Genomic DNA, 25,205 nt, shown 5'->3' with positions numbered 1-25,205 from the left:
ACAAAGAGAAGCTCTGAAGCGTATTTATTAATAGCTTTTTATTTTTCCAAATACATGCAGAGATAGTTCTCAGCATTCACTTTCACAAAACCTTGTGCTCCAAATTTTTCTTCTTCCTCTCCTTCCATAGACAGCAAGCAATTCAATATAGGATAAACATGTACAATTCTTTTAAACATTTCTGTATTTGTCATGCTGCACAAGAAAATTCCGATCAAATGGTGAAAAAAAAATTTTGCAACAACAGCAACAAAACTGAAAATACACTTTGATCCATATTCGGTTTCCATAGTTCTGAATGTGAATGGCTCTTTTCATCACAAGTCTATTACAATTGCCTTGAATCACTTCATTGTTGAAAAGAGCCATGTCCATCACAGTTGATCATCACATAATCTTGTTTTTGCTAGGTACAATGATCTCCTGGTTCTATGTGTGTCACTTAGCTTCAGTTTATATAAGGGAGACATGTATTTATGTGGATAAATCCAAAACAGGACCGAGGGAGGGCAATAGCATTTGGGGGATTTGGAAAGGCTTTCTTTAGAAGATGTTTTTTGAGCTGCATTTTGAAGGATTGGGAAAGTCTTTCTTTAGGAGGTCAATTATAGGCATGAAAAAGAGTGGTAAATAAAAGCCTAGAGAGTGGGGTGGTGTGTGAGGAACAACTAGAAGTTCACTGGACCATGAAGTTCAAAAGAGGGAGTAATTTATGTTGAGGCTGGAAAGATAGGTTGGGATCATGTTGGTAAAGGACTTTAAAAGCCAGACAAAGTTGTGGAGGGGTTTGTATCCTAGATAGAATAGAGAACCATTGGAATTTGAGTAGGGGAGTCACTTGGTCAGAGAAAATTGCTTCTAACAGTTTTATAGAGGATAGACTAAAGTAGGGAGTTTGAGGTAAGGAGATCAATTACTTGGTAAGTCATTGCAACATCTAGGGGAAAGATAATGAGATTTAGAGCTAGGTTTCCAAGGTGGTAGCCATGTGAGTAGTGAGGAAATCATGGATGCCAGAGATTTTATGAATCTGGCAAATTAGATGTGTGGGTGAGGGAAAGTAAGGAGTTATAACTACTCTGTATTAAAGAACTACAGAGGTATTGAACCTGGGCTGTTGGATCTATGGTGTCCTTATCAGATATGGGAAAGAAAGCATTTACTAAAGCATTTACTAAGTGACTATTAGGTGCCCTGTACTATATTAGGAAGGACTGTGTCCCATAGATGGCAAAGTACAGTGCCATGGGAGATGGGAGTGTGGATTTGGGAGAGAGAGTGTAGTGTATGAGGAAGGAATCAGGTCAATCTGACTGGACTATGAGAGCTCCTCTCCCATTTTACACTCCCCCCCCCAAAAAAAAAAAAAAAAAAAAAAACAATTTACTCCACTCTGGATCTCTGTTCTTTTGGTTTCTTTTTGTTTGTTTTTTTGCTGAGGCAATTGGGATTAAGTGGCTTGCTCAAGGTCACACAGCTAGGAAGTGTTAAGTGTCTGAGGCCAGATTTAAACTTAGGTCCTCCTGACTTCATGACTGGTGCTCTAACCACTATGCCACCTAATTGCCTCTCTCTGTTTTTCTTAAATAAATTTTGTCTTGATACAATCCACATTGTGTAGTTCCTTAATACTTGAACTTCTTTCTGGTTGCTTGTGGGGAGTTTTTTTTTTTGTTTTGTTTTGTTTTGTTTTGTTTTTTTGAAGTAGACGCTATGCATTTTAACTATAATACTTCTGAGATTTTTCTTTTGGGGTTTTTTTCTTTTTCAGAAAGTGATTAATGTATTCTATCTTTATTTTACTCTCCAGTTCTAATAGACCTGGGCAGTTTTCATTCTTGATTTCTTGAAATATAGTATTCAAGTTTTGTTTTTATTTTTAAATATAATTTTCAGTGAGTCCATTGATTCTTAAATAATTTTTCCTTAAATTTCTTTTCCAGATCAGCTTTTTATCATCAGATATCTTAGATATTCTTTTATTTTTATTTTTTTGTTCTAAGCTATTCTCTGTTGTCTCATTTCATTTCTTCTAGGTATTCATGTGATTTTTGTGGGAAAATCTTTTTTAAAAAATTTAGTTTCTGCTTACCATAAATAGATTTGCAATTATTTTTAAATTTTGTTAACAATGAATTCTGTCTCCAAATTGAGTTCCTAAATGGAGCTTTGTGCCAAGACTGTTGCTTACTGTTGGGCTTTTGGATGAGGTGGTTAGTTCTTCTTGGACTTGCCCTAGTTTTTGTGAACTTAAACTCCCTTAGTTTCGTATCTCCACATTTTTGGGGTTCATAATGCTGGATCATTAAGGCCTAATGTGATGTTGCTGGACAAAGCTCTTAGAGCTTCATGAGCCTAGACTCTTCTGTTCCTGAGTGTAGTTTCTGGTGGATCTCCATAGGATTTATAAGGGCCATGCCTTGGGACTCTGATCTCTCTGAGGCTTTCTGTGCTATCTACTTTCATTGCCTTTGGACACAGGATCATTGCAGCTGCATGTATCCTGTCTTTACATGTCTTATCTCTGGCTGTGCTTGAGAATTTCCCCTTTCTTATTAATAGCAGGCTTCTGACTGACTTTTTATGTAGTGGAAGAGATCACTTACTGTAGTTTGTTGTTGGATTTTTTTTTAGTCATTACTTGGCCTGGTGTGAATTTCAGGATTTTGCTGGCCTGCTTTCAGCCACTGATTGGGAGACCCTCGACATTTAACCTAATTGCCTCATTTTCCACATCTGTAAAGTGGGATAATAATAGCATCTATTTCTCATGGTTGTTGTGAGGATCAAATGAGATACTTGTAAAACACTTTGCCAATCTTAATGATGTACATAAATGCCAGCAATTGCTGTCATCGTCATGGTCATCATCATTATTAATTAGTGATCTGGGTGAATTGCTTTACTGTTTCAGGTAGCCATCTTGGCAGGAAACTCAAAACTCAATATACATTTATTGAACACTTTAATGCTGGTTACTGTGCCTTAACACTGGAATTACAAAAAAAAAAGACAGAGTAATGATCCCTGCTCTTAAGAAGCTCACTTTTTAATGAAGGAGACATATTAGATATATATACAAGAAATATTCACAATAGGTGGAAGATAAATTCAAAAGGGAACATATTAGCAGCTGAGGGGATTGGGAAAGGTCTTTCAAAAAGGTAGGATATGCCTAAATTTTCATAGAACTGAAAGGAAAGTATTCCAAGAGTTGTGGACATATCTTGTGTGGAACAGCAAATAGGCCAATGCAGTTAGGTTTGTAGAGTGTGAGGAAGAGGAAGGGAATAAGATGTAAGAAGACTAGAGTCTAAAGTCAGGTTGGGAAGAGCTTTAGATAGCAAATGGGGCAGTTCGTATTTGATCCTAGAGGTTAATAGGAAACTCCTTGAATTTATTAAAGGGTGTGGGTTGGGAGCAGTGGATGACTTGGTCATACTTGCTGTTTAGGAAGAAGATGGATTGGAACAAAGAGACTTGAGACAGTGAGTCCATTTAGAATGCTGTTGAAATAGTCCAGGTGAAACATGAGATCCTGAATTAAAGTGGTGGCTGTGTGAGTAGAAACAAGATTTGTTAACCAATCAAAATAAGGGGTGAGAGTAACTTGAGTCAAGGATGACACAAAAAAGATTGCCAGTCTGGGTGACTGGGAGGTTCCTGATGTCCTTGCAAGTATTAGGGAAATTCAGAAGGGGAAAAGGGTTTGAGGGGAAGAAAAATAAGTTCTGGAATATCAATCAATCAACAAATGTTTTAAGTGCATACTTAAATATTGTAAAATTACTTAAATATGTACTAGCAGTGGTTAAGACATGAAGATACAAGTACAAAAAATGAAGCAATCCTTACTTAAAGTGGGGGTTACATTCTAGTGGAAGGAAATAAGTACATACAAATATGTATATTATTCATTGTATAAATGGAAAGTTAATGAAGTTAATTGAAATCAATAAAGATAATTATCAAGTATTCAAATATAGGTTTTTTTTTTTTAAAGAAAGGCACTCACACTTGGTATAGGTATCAGGCATCAGGTAGGCTTCATACAGAAGGTAGAGGTAAAGACAAAGTGCTATCCTATACAAGGGAATGGGTTCATACCAGGAGAAAGGCGATCATAGGCAGTTTTTTGAGCACAGATATTTATGAAGAAGAGAAAAAAGCTAGCTCGGTCATATTATAGAGTGTAAGAGGGAGAGTAATGGCCAGTGAGGCTTGAAAAAGAGGTAGGGGCCAGGTTGTATAGAGTTTTAAAAGCTAAACTGGAATTTATTTTTTATTATAGAGGCAATAAAAATTTGGCAACAATGTATAGGATGGACAGGAGACTAGGTAGGAGGCTATTGTGATAGTCCAGGCAAAAGGTGATGAGGGCCTGAACTATTTGGGGTAGTATAACTGTCAGTGGAGAGAGAGGATTAGGATGTGAGAAAGGTTGATAAGATAGAAATGACAGGATTTGGCAGCTGATTGAATATGTTAGATAAGGAAGAATGAAAATTCCAGTATATTGCTGAGATGACAAACCTTTGGAATTAAATACACATATAGTTGTGGGATTTATCTGGATAGTCATGGCAACAAGTATTTATTAAATAAATGCTTTCTATGCGCCAACAAGCCCTTTGAATATGGGCAAAAAGAAAGACACCTTCTACCCTCAAAGAGTTTTCTTTTATTTGGTCTAGAAAACACATAAAAGGAAGATAAAAATAGGGGTTTTAGGACCAAGGTAAGGTACTGGGGTATCTGCCTAGAGATAGTTGAACCCTGATGATAAATGGGAGCTGATGAGAGGATCAAATGAGAAAATAGAGAATGAAAAGACAAGAAAACCCTAGATAGAGCTTTGTTCCTATTTCTTTTCTTTTTCTCTTTTCTTTCCTGACTTACTTGAAGATTCAGCAAAAGAATGTGAAGAAGTATTGGTCAAACAAGTAAGGAAAAGTGAGAGAGAAGAGAGCATTTACAAAAACCCAGAAAGGAATGAGTATCCAATAAATTGATGAATCATTTTTTAAGCATCCGATACGTGCCAAATACTATATGCTAAGCATTGGGGATAACAGAAAAAAAGTATAAAATTATCTCTACTCAATGATTTTTAAGTATATTGTAAGGTGTTCTTTGGAGAGTTGAGGGCACAGTGTTCTGTGGGAGGCTTGAAGAGAGGTAAGGGTTAAAATCTTGATGTTAAAAGTAGAGATAGCCTACTGGTCATCCTGCCATTTAGGGGAGGGGGTGGGGGGGGGGTAAGAGGTGAAAAATTGGAACAAGAGGTTTGGCAATTGTTAATGCAGTAAAGTTACCCATGTATATATCCTGTAAATAAAAGGCTATTAAATAAAAAAAAAGATGATGAAATGTAAATCAAAAAAATAAATAAATAAATAAAAGTAGAGATAGCAAATTGATACGGTTTTAGATATTGCCTCACTACTATGAGGGTCCAATTGAGAGAAGAAATTTGTTATAGATTCAATAAGCATATGTGCTGATTTCCCTCAATTTCATTCAGCAGAATAGGAATAGAATGAAGGAAGTGGGTGACGAGTAATCCAAAATTGGGATTGTGATAATGGGATAAGGAGGCAAAAGAGAAATGTTGATTACTAAATGGTAAATAAGGATCCCTGCAGGTTATGTGTTGATTTGGAAAAGTATATATTAACAATATCTATGTTTTATTGTACTTTTGTTTATTATTTTGTTAAATATGTCCCATTTAATCAGATTTAAGTTTGGTTTGGGCTGCATTCAAGAGTGTTCTGAATCACATGTGGCTGTAACTAGTGCTAATAGTATCTGCTCTTCAGTTTATACTCTTGGATGATTGTTTCAGGGTACTGAGAAAATTAAATGTACCCAATGTCAGACTGCCAGTTTGTTTCTGAGATATTTCTGACTTGAGTTTCTCTGTCCACTATTAAATGACTCTCTAAAATGCTGATAGAAAAGACAGATTAATAAGAATTTTACAAAATGCTAATGTATGCTATGTATTTTTATTTCTAGATGAAAGTTGTATAAAGAATGTTTCAGATAGACTTCGAAAGGCTGAGACTCATCTCAATGAAGTCAGAAACAAAATTTTTGCTAAGCTTCAACCAAAACTTCATTGTAAGTTAGGTAAGTAATTTGCAGTGATGGAAGTGTTCTGTCTTGTAGTTGGTTTCATTTTCTTTTCTTTTTCTTTCTGTACTTTAGTATTTTTATTCTTTTCCAATTAGTATTTTTATTCTTTTCCAATTACATGTAAAGATTTTCATCATTCATTTTTATATGATTTTGAGTTTTTTTCCTCCCTCTTTTTTCTCCCCTTTTTCCAAGACACCAAGCAGTCTGAAATAGGTTATATATGTATAATAATACTAAATATATTTTTACATTAGCTATGTTGTAAAGGAAGAAATAGAGAAAAGGATAAAACCATGAAAAAGAAGAGAAAGTAAAAGTAGTATGCTTTGATCTGTATTCAGATTCCATAGTTCTTTCTCTCAATATGGATGCCAACGTGGATGCCATTTTTCATCATGAGTCTTTTGGAATTCTGTTGGAACATTGTACTGATGAGAAGAGCAAACTCTGTCATAGTTTTTTGTCTGGTTTTTGAGGGTCGAATTTCTTTAGGAGAATGGTCTTCAAACTTAAAATCATAAACCTATAGTAGCTAAAAATTTTAAGTACACACTTTAATATTTATGTTGTATTCACGTATTTCTTCCATAAAATGTAAAATGTGCACAAAAATTGAAATTTAATATGAATGAGATATAATTTGATAAATGTTTTTTCTTTTAATATTCACTAAAAATATTAATATGTAAAAGTATTAATGGAGTATAACAAATATTAATATTTTGTGATATTTAATATATTAATACATTAATTTAATCTGTTAAATTTATTAAACAGTCTGAGTCTCTACAACTAGGGACTTGGCTATATTTGTGTTCTACTCAGTGTGGGACAGCAGTCAGTTATTCAGTTAGTTTGGTCAGTATAGTTTGCCAAGCAGATCATTTCTTTTTAAAATATAATTTATACTGAAAGATAAAACAGTCAAGTAATTTTAGATCACATAGTCAAATGATGTGTAACTCAAGGGGTTGAGGGGCAGAATGGGAATAATAGGTTTTCAGATCTCTAGACTCCTATCTTCAAGTAGATTTCTCATGGGCATCTTAAACTCATCTGTCTTCCTAAATTCTCTATTATTGAGAAGCCATACGCCTAGTTACCCAAGTTCAAAATGTAGTTGTTGTCCTTGATCTCTCATTTCCTAAATTCTTTGTCCAGCATGCTTTTATTCATGTTGATTTTACCTTTATAGCATCTTTCATTTATGCCTCTTTCTCTTCTTTGACACTATCATTACTTCATTTCTAGGCTATTGCAGTAGCAATCTCTCCCTGCTTCAAGTCTCTTCTCACTGAGTCTATCTTCTACTCAGGTGTCAAACTGATCTTAAAGTTCAGGTCTGACTATGCCATCTCTACTCAGTAAGCTAAAACGACTCCTTATTACCTCCAGGATCAAATATAAAGTCTTTGTTGTTTAAACCCCTCTACAATCTTCCTTGTCATTTCTCTTGTCCAGTCTTTCCAAGCCTCTCTCTCTCTGCCTCCCTCATATTTCATTTCCAAACTGTAAGCAGTTTCACTGTATATTCCCCTGGTCTGGAATTCTTTTCTTTCCTCTCTACCTCATGATTTCTTTCACAACTAAGGTAAAAATCCCATTTTCCACACAAAACCTTTCCTGATCTCCTTCGATGTTTGTGCCTTATTTCTTTGGATTATCCAATGTGTCTTTTATATATTTCATTGTGTAGTTGTTTGCATGTTTTATCCCCCATTAGAGCTTGAGAGTTGAGTATAAAAGGGAGATTTATTGGTTGTAGAACTGGAAGCCAGCATTTACAGATATGCACAAACACATGCATGCATACATATATACATATATGTATGTATATATGAATATATGCAGCAAAATTCTTCTCCATACAGTGGAATCTGATAATCTATGCAGTTTCACATCTATAAAGAGACCTTCCCAGTTTAGGACAGAATAGGTGGTAGAGGGATTTTTTTTCTCTTTTCTTCAAGGCCAAGCTTAATAATTATAGTTAGTTTTCTTTTAAAGACAGCCATATTTGGTGATCTTTAACAACACTTATTCTTGAAATTAATTCTTCTGAGAAAGAAGTAGACTTTAGCTAGGGTAATTAGGAGTCATGAGTGAGGTTTTACTCCTATTTCTGCCATTAACCAGTTGTGTAGTCTTGGGCTTTTTATTTAACAACTCTGAACTTCAGTATGTGAAATAAGGAGTAAAAGTACTAGAACTAAGATTTCTAGTTCTCAAATTCCAGGATTCTTTTTCACAAATTATTTCAAGATCTTTAGCTAAAATCATTTATGACTAAACAAAAAAAAAAAAAATTGTAATAGTCTTGGATCAAACTTGTAACCTAATTTCTTAGGTTATCCTTAATTCATCAGAGAAAAACCGTTCTTTTCCTTTTCCTTCCATTCTTTTTCCTACTTTTCTTTTTCTTGTCTCCCTACTTGATTTATGCTTTTAAAATAAGTTGTCACAATAGTCTTGGGGATTGAGGGGAAGACAGTCTGGGGAAAAGATGGAACCTTTAGCGAAGAAATTGTGAGAGTGGTGGGGGAGTGAGGTTATAATTTTTTTCCAATTTAAAATTAGGTGTGCAACCATTATTTAGCAGATGACAGTTGTAGTAGTAAGTAAAATAACTGATATTCTTGATTGTTTCTTGATTATGTTTAAAAATCTGTATCACAAAAGCACTTTTTCCTTTTTTAAAGGTAATATGGAAAGTCCTGTGTTTGCATTTCCCTTGCTTCTACAAATGGAACCTCTCATTGAAACACTCTTCATGTCATCTTTTTCGTGGAACTTTGAGTGTTCTGAGTGTGGAAACAAATATCAACAGAGGTTAGATATTTTCATTGAAATTATTTTTTAAAATACTAAAACTTTGTAAATATGCAGGCACACAGAATTTGAAAAGTCTTTGCTTGAATAAATAATCTTACAGTTCCAGTTGTTCCAATTGTGTGCTTGTGTCTAAATTTGCTTCCTGCAAGTTGAACAATCAAGGGATACCCTGGGTTTGTTTTTTTTTGGGGGGTGGGGGTGGGAATAGGGGAATAGGATAATTTAGTATTATTTGTACCCTATATATAACAGTTTAGATTGGCAAATGTTTAAAAAGGGAAAGAAACTATCTAGTGCTTATAGTTTCCTTGGATTTTCTCCTTAGTAAAAATAAATAAGAATCTTTCAACACATACATATGGTTGTTTCACTCTTGCTTAGGACGAGACTGTTCAATAATAATAATTGATACTTACTAAGTCTGCAAAGGAGATTTTTGCGTATATTATCTCATTTGAGTGTTATGACAGTTAAGCCCCTCTAGTTTTTACTACTGATAATCAGATCCCTGTAATCAGCTGAGGGAATGAAGGCCCAGAACAGTTGACATTAGGTTAGCATTAGGTGTGGAGTTTTTCTCACTTCCCCCACCATAATTTCAGGTCTCTGATTGCCCATTACTGCCTCTGAGAGGAGGGAGATCAATTTCAGGGTCATAGGATTTCACAGATATTCTTAAAGAATAGTTACTTCTGTTTTCTCATTCCTTCCTTCAGTCCCATGGAAGACTTACCATCCACCATGGCCATCCTATTTTCTTTCTCCTGACAGAAGTGGTAAACTGAGCTATGAGCTGCCCCAGCTTTGAAACCCCTCGGTGAGATGGTCATGTTGTAACCCTTGAGTCTGGCACCTGGGGGTGAGCATGGGAATAGGCAATTCAATCATTTTTTATCTCTGGAAAATCACCATGAACATCTTTTTATCTATTTAACTGAAATTGGGGAAGGAAGAGATTCAGCTATATATCTGTGCTTTCTTCCTTTCTTAGAGGATGAGAGGAGGTGATGAGTTGTTTGGAAGCCTAAAGTTAGGTACAAATTTCTTTTTGTCATCCATGCAGATTTGTATAATTCAAGGAGGACTAGATTTGGATTCACGAGATCTGAATTAATGAGGCAAATTACTTAAACCATATCTGTCAAATGAAAAGTTTGGTTACAGTAGCCTCTTAAGGGTCTAGTTTAATACATTCAGATTACACATGAAAATAGATCTTTTATTTGATTCTTGTATTCACTAATAAACTAGAAAATACTGATTTCAGATATATTTATTAGTAGAAAGATTTTTGAGGGGAGTAGTGAGATTTTAACTTTATTAGCTAATTTTTCTGGCAGCTGTTTCAGACATAAACAAAGTAATATCTTCACAGTTAGAAAATAGTTTATCTTTTATTAATGAAAAAAAACAAGAAAAGGCCGTGGCTAGAACTTGGAAAAATGAAATTGTGGGCAAAGCTGGGCAACATTAAGTCCTTATATCATGTAACTTCCAAAGTGGCTAAACAGTTCAAGGAAAAATACAAATATCACTAATTTGTAAGACTGAGAATACTTTTTTAAACAAACAAATGAGATTTTTTTTTTTTTAAGTGCCTTGAGACTATTTTCTGTTCTAAGGTAGTTTGATTTAAAATCACAATGATGGTTATCTTGTATTTTGGCATTTTATATGATCATTTAAACTGACTCCATTATTATTGCAAACTTGAGACTTTTTACAATGGAAGGAATCACTGAGAGTTGTTTTCTATTAAAATCTTTGGTAGTATTCACATAGATTTGATGTCAAATTACTTTGCTTCTTTTTCTCTCCTTTTTTTTTTAAGGAGCAAAACTAACTAAAAGCAAAGTTGAAAGTGAAATTAGCAGGTTATCAAACTTTTCTTAGCATATTTGTTATAGCTGGAAGCTGAAATAGCCAATACCCACTACAAGGGAAGAATATCGACCAAATTCATTTATTTGTTCTGTTAAATATTCTATTTTCAACATTGATTCTCCAAATTAAGCTTTACTTAGGCACTACCAGTATATCAAAGTGATTTTCCGTTGACAGTGATATGAAATGCAAAAAAGAGAAAACTATTTTATCAATTTGCCTTCAGAATTTAGAGACTAAGAACTATAGTTGATAAACTTGCTAATTTCTCTTGCTCAAAACATCTATTGTGATCTTTATAATCATTTTTAAAACAGTAAAATCTTTTCAGCCTTCTTTAGAGTTTTCGATTTTCAATATGGTAGAGCTTAGCATATTTATGATGCTTGATCACTATTAAACATTGTTATAAATTAAACCTAGCTTTCTCAGATGGATTTTCTTTCTTTCTTTTCTTTCTTTCTTTCTTGTTTTGGAGAGGGATTTCTGTCTTAAGTGAGTTATGGTGGATAGAGAAACTTGGCTTGGAATCAGGAAGATTTGAATTCACTAACTGTGTGTCCTGGGCACATCAGTTGATCTGTTAGCCTCAGTTTCCTCACATGTAAAATGAGGTCCTAATAATAGCACCTACTTTTCAGGCTTGTCTGAAGATCAAGTAAGATAATAATTGTAAAATGCTTGGCATAATGCCTGGGACATAATAGGTGCTTAATATATTCTTTTGATTAGCTTCAGTGAAAAACATTTTTTCATGCAGCCTTGCTTAAGAAGTTCTTAGATAATACATGTTGTACTCTCATAAAAATGTGCAAGAAACTGGAACAACATATATTTTTACTAATACATAATTTCAACCAACTTTTTCTTCTCTTAAATGCTAGCCATATTTTTCTTTAAAAATTTTGACCTTTTCCATTTCTGACATGTGTTCATAAACCCCTAAGGAGGGTTGCTCCCTGCTCTTTGGAGCTCAGTTTCAATGGAAAATTTAGTTTGGATGCTTTGATTGGCTTAAACCCCCTATAGCACAAAGCTCCAGAGCCCAAGATATATTCTAGCCTCAGCTTCCCTCAATAGCAGGAATTATAGCCATGTGTTACCACACCTCACTCATTTAAAATTTTAAATGATTAAAGCCATTATATTTAAAGTCATTGTGAATGCTGACATGCGTGCCACATTAATCATTTTGGAAAAAGCTAAAGTTCCTTGTCTTTTTTTTTTTAAATGCTAAAGTTCCTTGTCTTATTTTTTAAAGCAGTTTTGAACTTTCTAAAGTGAATTAAGCTGGAGAAATAAATGCTAGAAATATTCTAATGAACATAACAAGGTATGTACTTCATTTTACCTAGGTGTTCAAAGAGTCTGATAACCTTCACAAACGTAATACCTGAATGGCATCCACTTGATGCTGTCCATTTTGGTCCATGTAATAGTTGTAAAAGCAAATTACAAAGAAGAAGAATGGTCTTGGAAAAGTAAGTTCAATTTTCTTCCAGTAACTAGTATAGTTGTATATAGGTGTAGGTGTGTTTTAAAATGTGAAGTATTACGTAACCCATAAACCTAAAGATACTATTTTTCATTATAAAATATTTTTAATTAATCAAATTGTAATATTACAGGGTGAAGTATGGTTGATAATAGTAATTGAAGGAGTCTGGACATGAATGACCTCCCATGTATTTTCCACATAAACAGATCTCTTCAGGCCTGGTGGCCCTTCTCAAGATCATTTGTGGGAGGGAGCAGTTAAGATGGGATAGAGTAGATCTTCTCAAGTCTAGTTGATTTTTCCCTAGTTTGTGCCAGCTGGCAGCAAGAAGGAGGAATTAGAATCAATGAGACCCAGTTTGGCCTCCTCTTTGATAGACCTTCCTCTTGAAGGAAAACTAGAGCCAAGGTGATGTTTTATATAGCTAACAAAAATCCTGATGCAATGTTTAATTTTGAAATTGGAACCTTTACATTTGTGTTTTGCTATCAACATAGATCTTCAATAAAGTGGATTTTCATATAGTCCTTAGGCTATTTTACAACTTTTAGTAACCAGATTTGTAAATATGATAGATAAAAGTCTAATTGTTAATTGAAAACTAAATTATATATTATCTATATCTGTATAACATATCTAGATATAGGAGTATATTTATATATATATATAAGAGATACTTTAATGCAGTTTCAAAGTAATGTTCCCCTATGGAGTGATCCCCTCAAGCCTCTTAGCTCTTCTAACTGATTTACTATTTTCTGCCTGTGCTCCTTAATCTAGGTGTATCACAAGTTTCTTCTCTCATCTCTTTATGTGCTTTTCCTTATTCATATTTCCATTCCTATAGCTAGAGCTATAAGTAAATGCTAATTTCTAGTCTTTAACTCTCGTCTTTCAAATGGCAATTTCTAATTGCTTACTCTTATCCTAAGTTCAATCTCTGCCAAGATATCCTGCTAGCCTCTTCAGTGTAGTATGTTTAAACTTAGTTTCATTATTCTTTCCTCTGAAATCTGTGTCTCCTCCTAATTTCCCATATTCATAACAGCATTGCTATCTTCAGTTCCTATCCCTACTTTACTCTCTTAGTGACCAAATACTGTTGAATTTACCTTTACAACACCTCCCATCTATTCACTCTTCTTCATGCCTACTGCCAACATTTCAGTCATTTCAGGGTCTCGCATTACCTCTCATTGAATTATTATAATAGTTTTCTGACTAGTCTTTCTGCTGTCAATTGTCAATGCCAATGCCAAATTAATCTTAGATCTAAAACATAGATCTAATAATATTCTCCAGCTCAGAAGTCTTTAGTGACTTCCAGTTACCTGGCATCTAAAGCCTTCCATCATCTGACTTTAATTTTTTTTTTCAGCATTATTTCATACCACTTATTTTCATATATTTTAACAAACAAAATAATCTCTTAGACATACATAGGTCCATGGTTTTGTGTAAATCATGCTTGTCATTTTTTTGTCTCGTATCCACTTATGGAAATCCTGTCTAGATTTCAAGATCCAACTCAGAGGCCATCTTTTTTTTTCCCCCTGAGGCAATTGGGGTTAAGTGACTTGCCCAGGATCACACAGCTAGGAAGTTTTAAGTGAGACCAGATTTGAACTCAGGTCTTCCTGATTTCAGAGCTGGTGCTTTATCCACTGTACCACCTACATGCCTCTAGATGACATCTTCTTTATGAATACTTTCTCTCTTCCTCCTGCCTAGCCAAAATTGAGCTCAAATGGTACCTGTTTGTACCTCTCATGCTCTAACGTGATAGTTTTCATTATAGTTGTCTGGGAACATGTCACCTCCTCTTTTAAGTTTTACATATATTAAAGGCATGGATTATATATGCCTCATTTATCTTTCCATCTCTTTTAGTACCTACAGAGTTCTTGTGCTTATAATAAATAAGTATGAATTTAAATCAGTGAATGATTTGACACATTTACTATTTCATTTTTTAAAAGACCATATTATTAAATCATATTGGCAAGAATATGATCCTGTCATTGGCCTATACTCTGTTAATTTGCTTTCTGAGGAAAATCTCAGTTATGACTTAGCCTATCTTGGTTATTTTTTTGGCAGTATTTTTTTTTTTTAATTTTAATGGGTTCTGTAGAAGTGTTTTCCACTCTTTTAACTAGTATGAGTTAACTTTAACTAGTATTAGTTATCCTGCTCTATCTCATCAGTTACCCCGATGAGTGGTTTATCACTTACAAAGTATGTTTCTTTTAAATATACTCAATTACAAGGTGAATTTCCATTCAAAATGGTTAATTTTTTTTCTTTTTTACAGATGTTCAATCTCTTTTCTGGAAATGTGGAAAGTAAACTCACAGCTAATAAGGATTTCAATTATGCTAAGTAGAAGAGACAAATTACTCTGTCATCTATAGTGGCCTTTTTTTATGAAAAGATCTGAGATAGAAAAACATTGTATTTATTTTTATAGTGTATTACATTTTAAAAAATTATCATTTATACATTATTTTTATTAAATCTCATATTCTTAGGTGTTAGTTTAAAATTTTACAAGGAGCTTATGAAAACCTTGCATAATCTATAACAGTTAAGTTGTGAGTTTTTTTACAAGTTATTTGATTAGAACATTGAACAATTTTACCTTTAACATTCTTCAGATCATTAGCATAGCATACATTGACTACTCTTCTGTGAGAAGGAATCTGTGACATATCTTAGGAAGCAATTAAAATTCACATAAATTTATGGAGCAAGTTAGGATTGCTGTTTAAAAAACTGGGCTGACATCTTAAGATAGTAGATTTGATTGGATATAGGCCTTGAAATCTCATCCTTTCTCACAGGACAGACAATGTCCATTCTATTAATATCTTCCTACAAGTGTTTCATTCTAGGGTTGAGGTAATGTGTTTCTTTCCCAGCGTTGATGTAGTGTGTTTCCTTCCCACCCTTAGGCTCTTACCCAGGCATTGAGTAGTTTTGGATGACATACTTGGGGAAGGATGTTGATAAAATGGAGCATTTTTGGGGTGGTGAGGGAAGCTCAAACCCAATCACTCCAAGGGTTGAAGAATTAGGAGTAGAATTGGAAAGAGACATCAGACCCCATCTGACATTTGACCCCAGAGAGGCAAATTTTAGTTCCCTATGGAAAAAAGTAAAAGCAAGTTCTTATGCATGTAGGGTCTTCAGACAAAGGTGGTATTGTAGTAGGTGATGGCAAATCTGTTTGGATTAGAGGACTTTCGTTTCTAGAATTGTGTGATCATTGAGCCTAGGAAACCTCAGCTGTGCATGTTCTGAGTTGATAAGAACTGAATTGAAGGAAATAGTTCCCAAGGGATCAAAGAAAAGAAAAAGTAAAAAAGAGTCATTGTGAGAAGGTTTCCAGAGAATTCAGAATTTTGAATTAGAATTCAGAACAAATAACTAATTCAGTTTTGCTTTATTTCATTTCACCTTAGGCACTGATACTTAAGTTATTGCTTAGCACCAAGAGGCTAATAATCTACAAAATGGGTATCATTCAAATCTGCCTCCTACTTGGCTGAAGAATAAAATCATTTTTTTAGGATAGTCACCTTTTGCCTGGATTATTACATTTTCTTCCTATCTTATTATTTGGTATCAAGTTTCAGCTTTCTTCAGACTATGCTCAACAAAAGATCTGTCTGATTTTCATAATGTGAATGTCTGATCACTAAACCCTTGTTTAACGTTTATTCCACCAATTTTCTCAGTTTTTTATACATTAGCCTCACATGCTATGATCCAGCCAAACCGACCTTGTTCTTCCTTAAAATATGATACTCTTTATTTTCCATCTCTGTGTCTTTGCAAAGGCTAGAATAGACTTCCTGATTTCTGCCTTTTAGAATCTTTGTTTCTTTCAAAGCTTAACTCAAGTACCCCTTCTTATATATGAGGCCTTACCTGATTGATCTATTTTTAATTGTTTTTCTTTTTTATTATTCAATGGTATTTTATTTTTACAAATATATGCAAAAATACTTTTCAATATTCACCTTTGCAAAACCCTGTGTTACGAATTTTTCTCTCTCCCCCTTCCTCTCCAACCCCAAGGCAGCAGACAATCCAATAGAGGTTAAACATGTACAGTTCTTGTAAACATATTTCCATATCTGTCATATTGCACAAGGAAAAAAAAAGAAGAAAAAACCAAGTAAACAAACAACATTAACAACAAAAAAGATGAAAATACTATGCTTTGATCCATATTCAGTGTCCATAGTTCTCTTTCTAGGTGCAGATGGCACTTTTCATCACAAGTCTATTGGAATTTCCTTGAATGACCTCATGTTGAAAGACAACTTTTTGCATTCATTTTTACAAGATTTTGAGTTCAAGATTATTCTATCTCCCTTCTTTCCCCTCCCTTCTTTCTAAAATGGTAGGCAATTTAATATAGATTATACATATGTTAACATGTAAAATATATTTTCTGTATTAGTCACAGTTAAAGAAAAATGACTCAAAAAGAAAAAAACTAAAAAAAAAAAAGTGAAAAAAGGATGTTTCAATTTGCATTCAGTTCTTTATCTATTTTCCATCATGAGTCCTTTGTACTTGTCTTATTATGTTGCTGAGAAGAGCTGAGTCATTCATAGTTGGTCATCATAATGTTGCTGACACTGTACGATGTTTTCCAGTTCTGCTCATTTCACTTTGATCCATCTATTTTATATTTATTTTCGTGTACATGTTGCTTTCTCTATTAAAATAAAAGCTTCTTTAAGGCAGGATCTATTTAAGTTTTGTCTTTGGGTTTCTAGCATTCAACACAGCTCCTGGTATATAGAAGACATTTAATAAATGCTTGCTATATCCTAAGTTTTTTTCTATTTAATCCTTCAACCTAAGTTGGTAAAGGTTAAAAATTAGAAAGAATTAGAATGACTTCTGATTTTTCTTGCAAACTATTTCTTTATATTTAATGGTATTTAGTTAAATCATTGGCCAAAACATTGAGAAAAGAATGATTTTCGATGTTAAGATGATACAGATTTGGGTCATACTATTTTTATGAATGAAGTACAGAGTGTTTGAAAGAGGTTTTAAGCATCCAGGCTGCAGATATGATACATACTTTCATAAATCAGAAGTAGAGTGTGGTGTGACTCTTTTGATATATAATAAGAAATGGAGAATTAGGCGTTAAAGGCTTAGAAAGAAACACATCTTTAGTTTTATGATAGGGAAAAAATGGGGAAATAGATCAAATACTTAGAATTTTGCCGTATAGGCAATTTGGGGAGGGGGGGTAAATATATTCTACATAGTAAGAGGTATTTGCAGTTTGAAGATTTGATTGCATTCCAGCTGAATGCATAATTAGAAATAATTTGTAATAATTATGTGATTAATTTAAAATAATAAGAAACACTGAAGTTCATTTCAGCTGGACATTTTGAGAAACTGAGTTTTGACAGTTTTTGAAAAATCAGTAGAAGGTACACTTTCATTCATACTTAATTTAGGGCCCAACATCACGGTGATTTAAAGGTAATCCATAGATTTGGCAATTCTTTTTTTTTTCTTCAGCAGTATTGGAGATAGAATTTTGAAACTTTAGTTCCCAAGAAATTATTTTAGGGCTTTTTTTCTTCCATTCTTTTGTTTTTACAAGTTAAAACTCTTCTTCCAAATACAATTTTAGGTTTGGAAGGGATCATAATCCATTTAGTCGGATTAGTATCTAAACAAAAATCCCCTCCACTCTGTACTCAACAGGTGGTTATCAAGCCTTTACTTAAGACCTCCAGTGAAGGGGAACTCCCTAGCCTCCCCAGTCCATTCCCCTTTGCATTATCTCTGTTAGAGCTATTCATAGTCCTTCACAATCTGCTTCCATGTGGCCTCACTTTCTTCCTTTTAACAATGACTTTAGTTAGCAAGGTTATCTTCACTTTTATCTTCCTTCCTGGAATCCCATGGCCTCTTGTTCTGTTACCATACATTTTTTCCCAAAATCCATTCCTGGATTACTGTATCTGTCTTCTTCACACCAAATCAGTGATTCATGGCTCTTGTCTTGCTATCATACAGTGAAAAACCATCACAACTAGACCATCAGTAGCCATACTAAAATGTTGTTTCTAGAATTGAGTACAATATCCTGAATAAGACCAAAAAGTTCTTTATTGTTTAATTGTTTTCATTCATGTCTGACTCTTTGTGATCCTATTTGGGATTTTTTTGGCAGAGATACTGGAGTGGTTTGTCATTTCTTTTTCCAGCTCATTTTACAGTTGAGGAAACGGAACCAACAGGGTAAAGTGACTTGTCTAGGATCACATAGCTATTGAACTATGGAAGATGAGTCTTCCTGATTCCGGGCCTGGCATCTTGTGCCACTTAGCTGTCTTTGAGCTGGAATACTATACTTTCCTTAAAGCAGCCTAAGATTACATGAAATTGGTATATTTTTAAATGATTTTATTGATTCTTTCTTATATTAAATTTTTTAACTCTGCAGATGGCCTTTCTCACCTTGGCCTTAACCAGTAAACCTTTCCACATAACAAAACTGTTAAACAGAACCAGGTAGCACAGTGATCAGTTGCATGACACTCTACCTGTATTATCCCCACTTCTTTACCAGGAGAAGTATGTTTCATAATCTGTTCAACAAGAGAAAGATTAATTATTATAAAAGCTCAGGTTTGACTTCCTTTTAGTGTTCTTTCTTTGTCAGTTTATATTGTTGTCCTGATTCTATTTACTTCACTCTGCATCAGTTAAATAACATTCTTCCCATTTTTTCCTGATTTCCTTACATTTTAAAATGTTTTCTTTCTTTCTTTCTTTTTTTTTTAATTGCTAGTTAGAGAACAACTAATTTGGGGAAATCTCAAAGAATTATTTTTCAGGGTCTGAGTTTGATTGTGCAAGATGGCTATGGCTACTTAAAGATTTCCTTATAAAACATAATGGGTATATTTTGCAAATCAATTTTTGCTTAATGGACTGTGATAGAACCTGATTGTATGATAGCTTCCAACTGTGAGTGATAACTCTTCTGAGGAGAGTTTTGTGTTACATACTTATAAAAGAGTTCTAAAGGTTCTAATTAAGAAACACATCTGGAGGGTCTCAAAAAAAAAAAATATTGCTTCAATGTGTTCAAACAAGTCAGCCCTGAAAATGAATTGTATGTGACTTGTTAGCTTCAGAATGTCTTTTGTATAACAAGACATATGGTCTTATTTGTTTGACTTCTCTTTTCTGTTTCTCTCTAGAGTATCTTCAGTATTTATGCTACACTTTGTAGAAGGCTTGCTGAGTAATGACTTGCAGTTCTATTCATTTCATTTTGAAGGTTTTTTCTACCAAATAACTTGTGTGATTCAATATCAAATGAATGAGAAACATTTTATAACTTGGATTTTGAATTCTGATGGTAAGTATAACTGGCTTTTTGCAACTCATACTATTAAGAATGAAGTTTTAAAGTAATTTTCAAAATAGACAATAATTACTTTCTTTTGATAATTCTGGTTGATTCATGTATGTAGTTAAGAATTCAAATTAAGTTTGCAATCTTTTTTATCCTTCCCTTTAAATAGAGAAAAGCCTTATTGACTTAGGGATGTGGTGTGTGTATGGACATGTGCACATATTCATGCATAAATAACATGTATGTGTCCACATGTAAAGAACAATCAGAGGGGAATTTGCTCATTCTACTAAAGGTCTTAAATAGAGAAAGCTAAAGAAAAATTCCTTAAAATTCTTTTAACATTTTTTGTTGTGGTTTATCTATTCTCAGATATAATTATTAAATAAAAATTTTCTGCTTTATTTAGACTAAGCTCATGAAAGTGATAAGCTTGACTCCCAGAAATGAAATTCATATAGTTACATTTGCCCAGTGCCTGTATTCCAAACTTAAGCATTTATTGATTCAAAATTGTGTCTCTTTTCTCTCCTCAAAGGTGATATATATGTAATAATGAATCTATATTTTAGTTTTAAAAGTTCATTTGGGCTAACAGTAACTACAGCAAAGCTTTTATTTCTCCCTGATTGATTCTTTTTAGTCTGTATAGCTGGTATTAGCAACTTTGTCTTTTCTCATGTCTCATGCCACTCTCTGCCCTGACCCTTTAATTTGAAAATTTGACTCATATTTTACTGAAAAAATAGAAATTGGTTTTCAATAAATTCCTTCTCTCCCTCTTCCCACTCTGTCTCTCTATGTATCTCTCTGTGTCTCTGTCTCTTTCTTTTTCTTTCTTTCCCCCTCCCTCCACTTAAAATTGCCTTCATGTTATTCCCCCATTTTTGTCTCCTTTGCTCATCTTTGATGAAGAAGTAACTCTTCTTTCCAAAGCCAACTCCTCTACATGTATCCTTGATTTCTCATTCTCTTTAAACCTCTTTAAACCCCATCCTTTTTGTTTTGCATGGCATAATGGGAGTTGCCTTGTTTATATATGTCAGGAACATAACGTACATCTTCTCTATAAAAGTTGGTGTCTATGAAGTGTTGTTCCTTCCCCTCCTTTCTTCCTCACAGTTGCTGGAATTCAGTATATTTGTGGTGGTTGTATTATATGCAATGGAAATATTGGGTTATTTTGAAAAGTAAAGGTTTTCTCAAAGTGAGGACAAGTTAGCTATTGGCATGTAATCCTTGGGATGTGCCTTGCCTTGCTGCTTCTTTGGGAAGCTTCTCCACTTTTATCATACTGAGTTTAACTCTTTTCCTTATTAACATAGTATGTGGCATATAGTAAGGATGATATAAGTGACTGTTAACTTTCTTGATTTATTATAAACTTTTGTTTTTACTAGAAAATGAAGTCTTCAATAAGCATATATTTTCTTGGAAATGTTATTGATCTCTTCTTATTTTTACATTGCTTAAATTTCTCTCAGAATCTCTCCCTTTCCCCCTCTCAGAGTTTTGTTCCATTTAAGAAGGGATACTTTTTGAAGAGGGAAAAAAAAATACAAAGAAGAAGAAAATTAATTTTTTGATCAATATCTCATTTTGGAAAATGTGTTTGGAAAATAAATGCAGTGTTCTACACTTGGTGGCATCCCACCTCTTCAAAGAAGTGGGGAAGTTGTCTTCTCCTTTACCTTTTTTGGAGCCGTGCTTTCAATAAATATTCATTGATTCATATATACAAATATATACATTATTGGGGTCTAAAGACAAAAATTTAAAAAAATAGGCTCTACCAGCACCTGGTATTTTTGTTACCTTTATGGGTTCCACCAGTGCCATTCACTCAGTTTACTGTTTAATCATTGTCTCAACTTCCACTCTTTTCAGCAAGTTATAGATGTGAAAAATTGAAAAAGAAAATAATGGAAAAAGAAAGACAAAGATTTCTTTATATTGTTCCAATATTTTGATAATAGATTGCACTTTTGTTATTGAAATAGCTCATAACATAGAGGATTATATTTATTATATATTTGCCTGTCCTTGAGATCAGCTAATCAGTTAAATCATTGACTCTCATCTTATTTCTACCTATGCAAAAAAAAAAAAAAAAAATTGTTGTTTGTTAGAAAAAATGATATTGTCTTTTTATCTGCTGAGTTGTAGAAGATTTGAAAAAGAGTTCAGTAATCAAAGAGGTTAAAAGAATAAATATGACTTGAAGCACTTTCTGCTTGTAGGTATCAGAGACTATAGGAATAGATTGTAGTAGCTTACAGTTGTCAGAAAGAAAGAAAGTGTTGAAATTCTACTATAATTTTATTATATTGAAAATATATTAAATAAACAGATCTTTTTGTTATCTTCTGACAGGATTTAAAAACTTATGCCCTGGGGCAGCTAGGTAATGCAGTGGATAGAGCACCAGCCCTGAAATCAGGAGGACCTGTTCTCAGATAACTTAACACTTCCCAGCTGTGTGATCCTGGGGAAGTCACTTAACCCCAATTGCCTCAGCAGAAAACAAAACAAAACAAAAAAACTTATGCCATAGCCTTTTATATCTATACATTCATTCTTTTAACTCAGTTAACCAAAAATTATCTTTCTAACAAAATTGTTTTTGAGACTTAATTTTTGGGCATGGTGATTTTTTTAAATATTGAGGGGCTAGAAGGTAGGGAGAGACACAGGGCAAACTGAACTATCCATATTACTGCTTTAATTCTTCAGAATTGACATAGAAGAACAATACCTTTATTATTAAAGGGAAGGACCTTTAAGCATTTGTCTGAGACAGGTGCTGTCATAAAGATAGACTCTGTTGTGAAGGATTATGCAGTAGTCAAATATAGAAGCAGAAGAGGGAAAAAATAGTCATTTTTGATTTTAAGGGAGGGAGGTTGCACATATACAAACTGAGTAACCTTTGAGTGTTTAAGTTGTTCTCTTTATTTTTTCAGGAACTTGGCTAGAATGTGATGATTTAAAAGGACCGTACTGTAAAAGACATCAGAGATTTGAAGTTCCTGCTTCAGAGATTCACATTGTTATCTGGGAAAGAAACATTTCTAAAACAGTAGAACAATCCAGTATAGAGTTTCCAGTTCAAAATATAGAAAGTTTCAGCTTGAGTGATTCTAAACCAGAATCTCTGGCATTGTGTTCTGATGGTGATGCTGCCACTGAGATGTTTTCAACATTTGATCAAGACAATATTTTGAGTACTCCAACTACTGATCCACAATATGGAATAGGCACAGATCATGAATACAATTTACTTTCTGGTCTAGAAGATTTGGTAGACAATGATGTTATAACTTTGACACTTACAGAAATTCATGTTGATTCTGAGGGCAATCCAATTGAAAATCAGCCTGTGATAGATCAGCCTCTGATAAGGGAGAAGGCAGTTGTTGACATGGACACTTTGCAAAAGCAAGAATCAGTATTAGCTTCTTCACAGTCAGCTCCATATGAGGAAATCCTTGTCCAACCTCAAACTCTACCTGCAAGCATCCTAACTCAAAATGCTAGTATTGATTTGAAATCGGATCAGCTGAATCCAGAAAATACTTCGGGTACTGTCTGCATTAATAACACAGTACATGTGACTGCTCTTCCACAAGGAGAGAAGCCATTACAAATTCAAGAGACAAAAGTTAAATTTTCTCCACCTGCCTTGGAGAAGGGTGCTGTATCAAGTCCAATCCTTTCACCAACAGTTGAAAAACTTATATCAAAACAAAGTGTCTTATCTCAAATGTCTAATTTGAAAACAGCAAATAATATTGCAAGAGATTCCCAAGGTGCAGTCCTGGATTCAACACATAATTCTTCACAGTCACAGAAAAAAAAGTTTGTAGGAAGTTGGGTAAAAGGATTACTAAACAAGGGAGTTTCTTTTATGCCGTCTTGTGCCTCAGCTAATGAAAGAAAGGTCCATTTGCAAAAGACAACTGACTTAAACTCTTTGGTTAAAAGGGCAAATAATTTTCGAGGCTTTAAACCTAAAGGTATAACAAATCAAACAAGTCCTCAAGCGCCCAAGAAAATGTCCAGGTCTGTATGCAACTCACTTCCAGTTCTTAATTCTTCACCATCAAATGTAAGTACAACTTTACTACCTGATGAAGTTCAGGAAGGTACAAAGGTTTTGACTAAATCCTTGCATAAAAATGTTCAGTCCCTCTCTAATGGACTATCTTCTAAGCACAGTTTTAATGGAAATGAAAATCACATCTCTTCAGGGACACGTGAGAGTCAAACTCACAAACTTCGTCTAAAACTTCTTAAAAAACTTAAGGCAAAAAAGCAAAAGCTGGCCACTCTTCAAGCTCTCCAAATAAATGGAAAATCTCCAAAGAAAAATACAAAACTTTTGCCCCAAGATGCATCTCAAAATGAATGTGAGTCATTACAAGGCCTCTTAATGGAACTTGAGGATCATATCAGTGCCACAGATAATAAACCTAAAGATACCACACATTCTAATATTGCCCTACATAATAGTCCAACTCATGAAGAATTTTTAGCAGAATTACTATCTTCTACTACAACTGTTGCCTCATCAGAACTTCCAAGGGAAAGAGAAAATGATTGTGAGTATTTGGAGATGGTACATAATCATAACATGACACCAATACCTAGTGACTTTGTCAGTGGATTCTCTTCCTCATATCCTAGCAAAGACCATAATTATTATAGTCCTGTAAAACAAAGTCAGTATGAAGTTCAGATAGACTCATTAACAAATAATTCTTGTGCTAAAACATTAAACTTGGAAAATCCCCTAAAAACAGATATTCTTGATGAATTTTTTTCCACTTCAGTATTAAGTTCTTCAGCAGATGACATAGAGTACTTACCTCATTTTGATGAATATATGTTTGACAATTGAATGTTTGTCAGTGTTTTTAGAATTTAATATTTGTAATATTGCTTTAGAAAAAATATTAAATTATGTTTTCAAATAAACTGCACGCTGGCTGTGCTCAAAATGTAAATCAGAAACACTGGTTTGTGTAATGTATTGTTTATTTGAACAAAATGTAACATACTGAAGTCTTTATTTCCCAAAAAGCACTTCTGATTTCTGAATTAAAATGATCAAAGTTCTGTTTCTAACATTTGGGGGTTAGTTTTTTATTTTGTGGAACTAATGCTTAATTTTCTACAACTTAGAAAGGACAACCTTTTGATCTCTACCATTTAAAAATTATAGTTAAGGATAAAACTAGTTTATAAATACCAGGACTTTAAGTAAAATGTAAGACAGAGCTTATTAATGGACTCCAAATAGGGATTCTGTGTTGAAAATGTAATGATTTTATTAAAGGAGTCTTTGAATGGCATAGATGACAGTAAATTCTCAATAAATAATTGTAAACAAAATATTGCTTCTTTATACTCGTAGGAGAGAACTTCTCC

General features: G+C 33.7%; 1 protein-coding gene across 1 annotated transcript in view; it reads left to right on the top strand.

The window, feature by feature from the left end:
• USPL1 (ubiquitin specific peptidase like 1) overlaps positions 1–24,904 on the top strand; it is a 36,977-nt gene extending 12,073 nt beyond the window's left edge. Inside the window, exons 5-9 of the mRNA XM_031960742.1 lie at positions 6,022–6,135; positions 8,844–8,973; positions 12,216–12,341; positions 19,618–19,778; positions 22,739–24,904. Of these exons, the coding sequence (XP_031816602.1) occupies positions 6,022–6,135; positions 8,844–8,973; positions 12,216–12,341; positions 19,618–19,778; positions 22,739–24,675 (2,468 nt within the window). The 3' untranslated portion in view covers positions 24,676–24,904. The remainder of the gene's footprint in view (positions 1–6,021; positions 6,136–8,843; positions 8,974–12,215; positions 12,342–19,617; positions 19,779–22,738) is intronic.
• Positions 24,905–25,205: the final 301 nt, after the last annotated feature.

The sequence above is a fragment of the Sarcophilus harrisii genome, chromosome 3, assembly GCF_902635505.1.
Source record: "Sarcophilus harrisii chromosome 3, mSarHar1.11, whole genome shotgun sequence".
NCBI lineage: Eukaryota > Metazoa > Chordata > Mammalia > Dasyuromorphia > Dasyuridae > Sarcophilus > Sarcophilus harrisii.
Note: the sequence above shows the minus strand (reverse complement) of the source record. Positions and strands in the feature narration are given on the sequence as shown.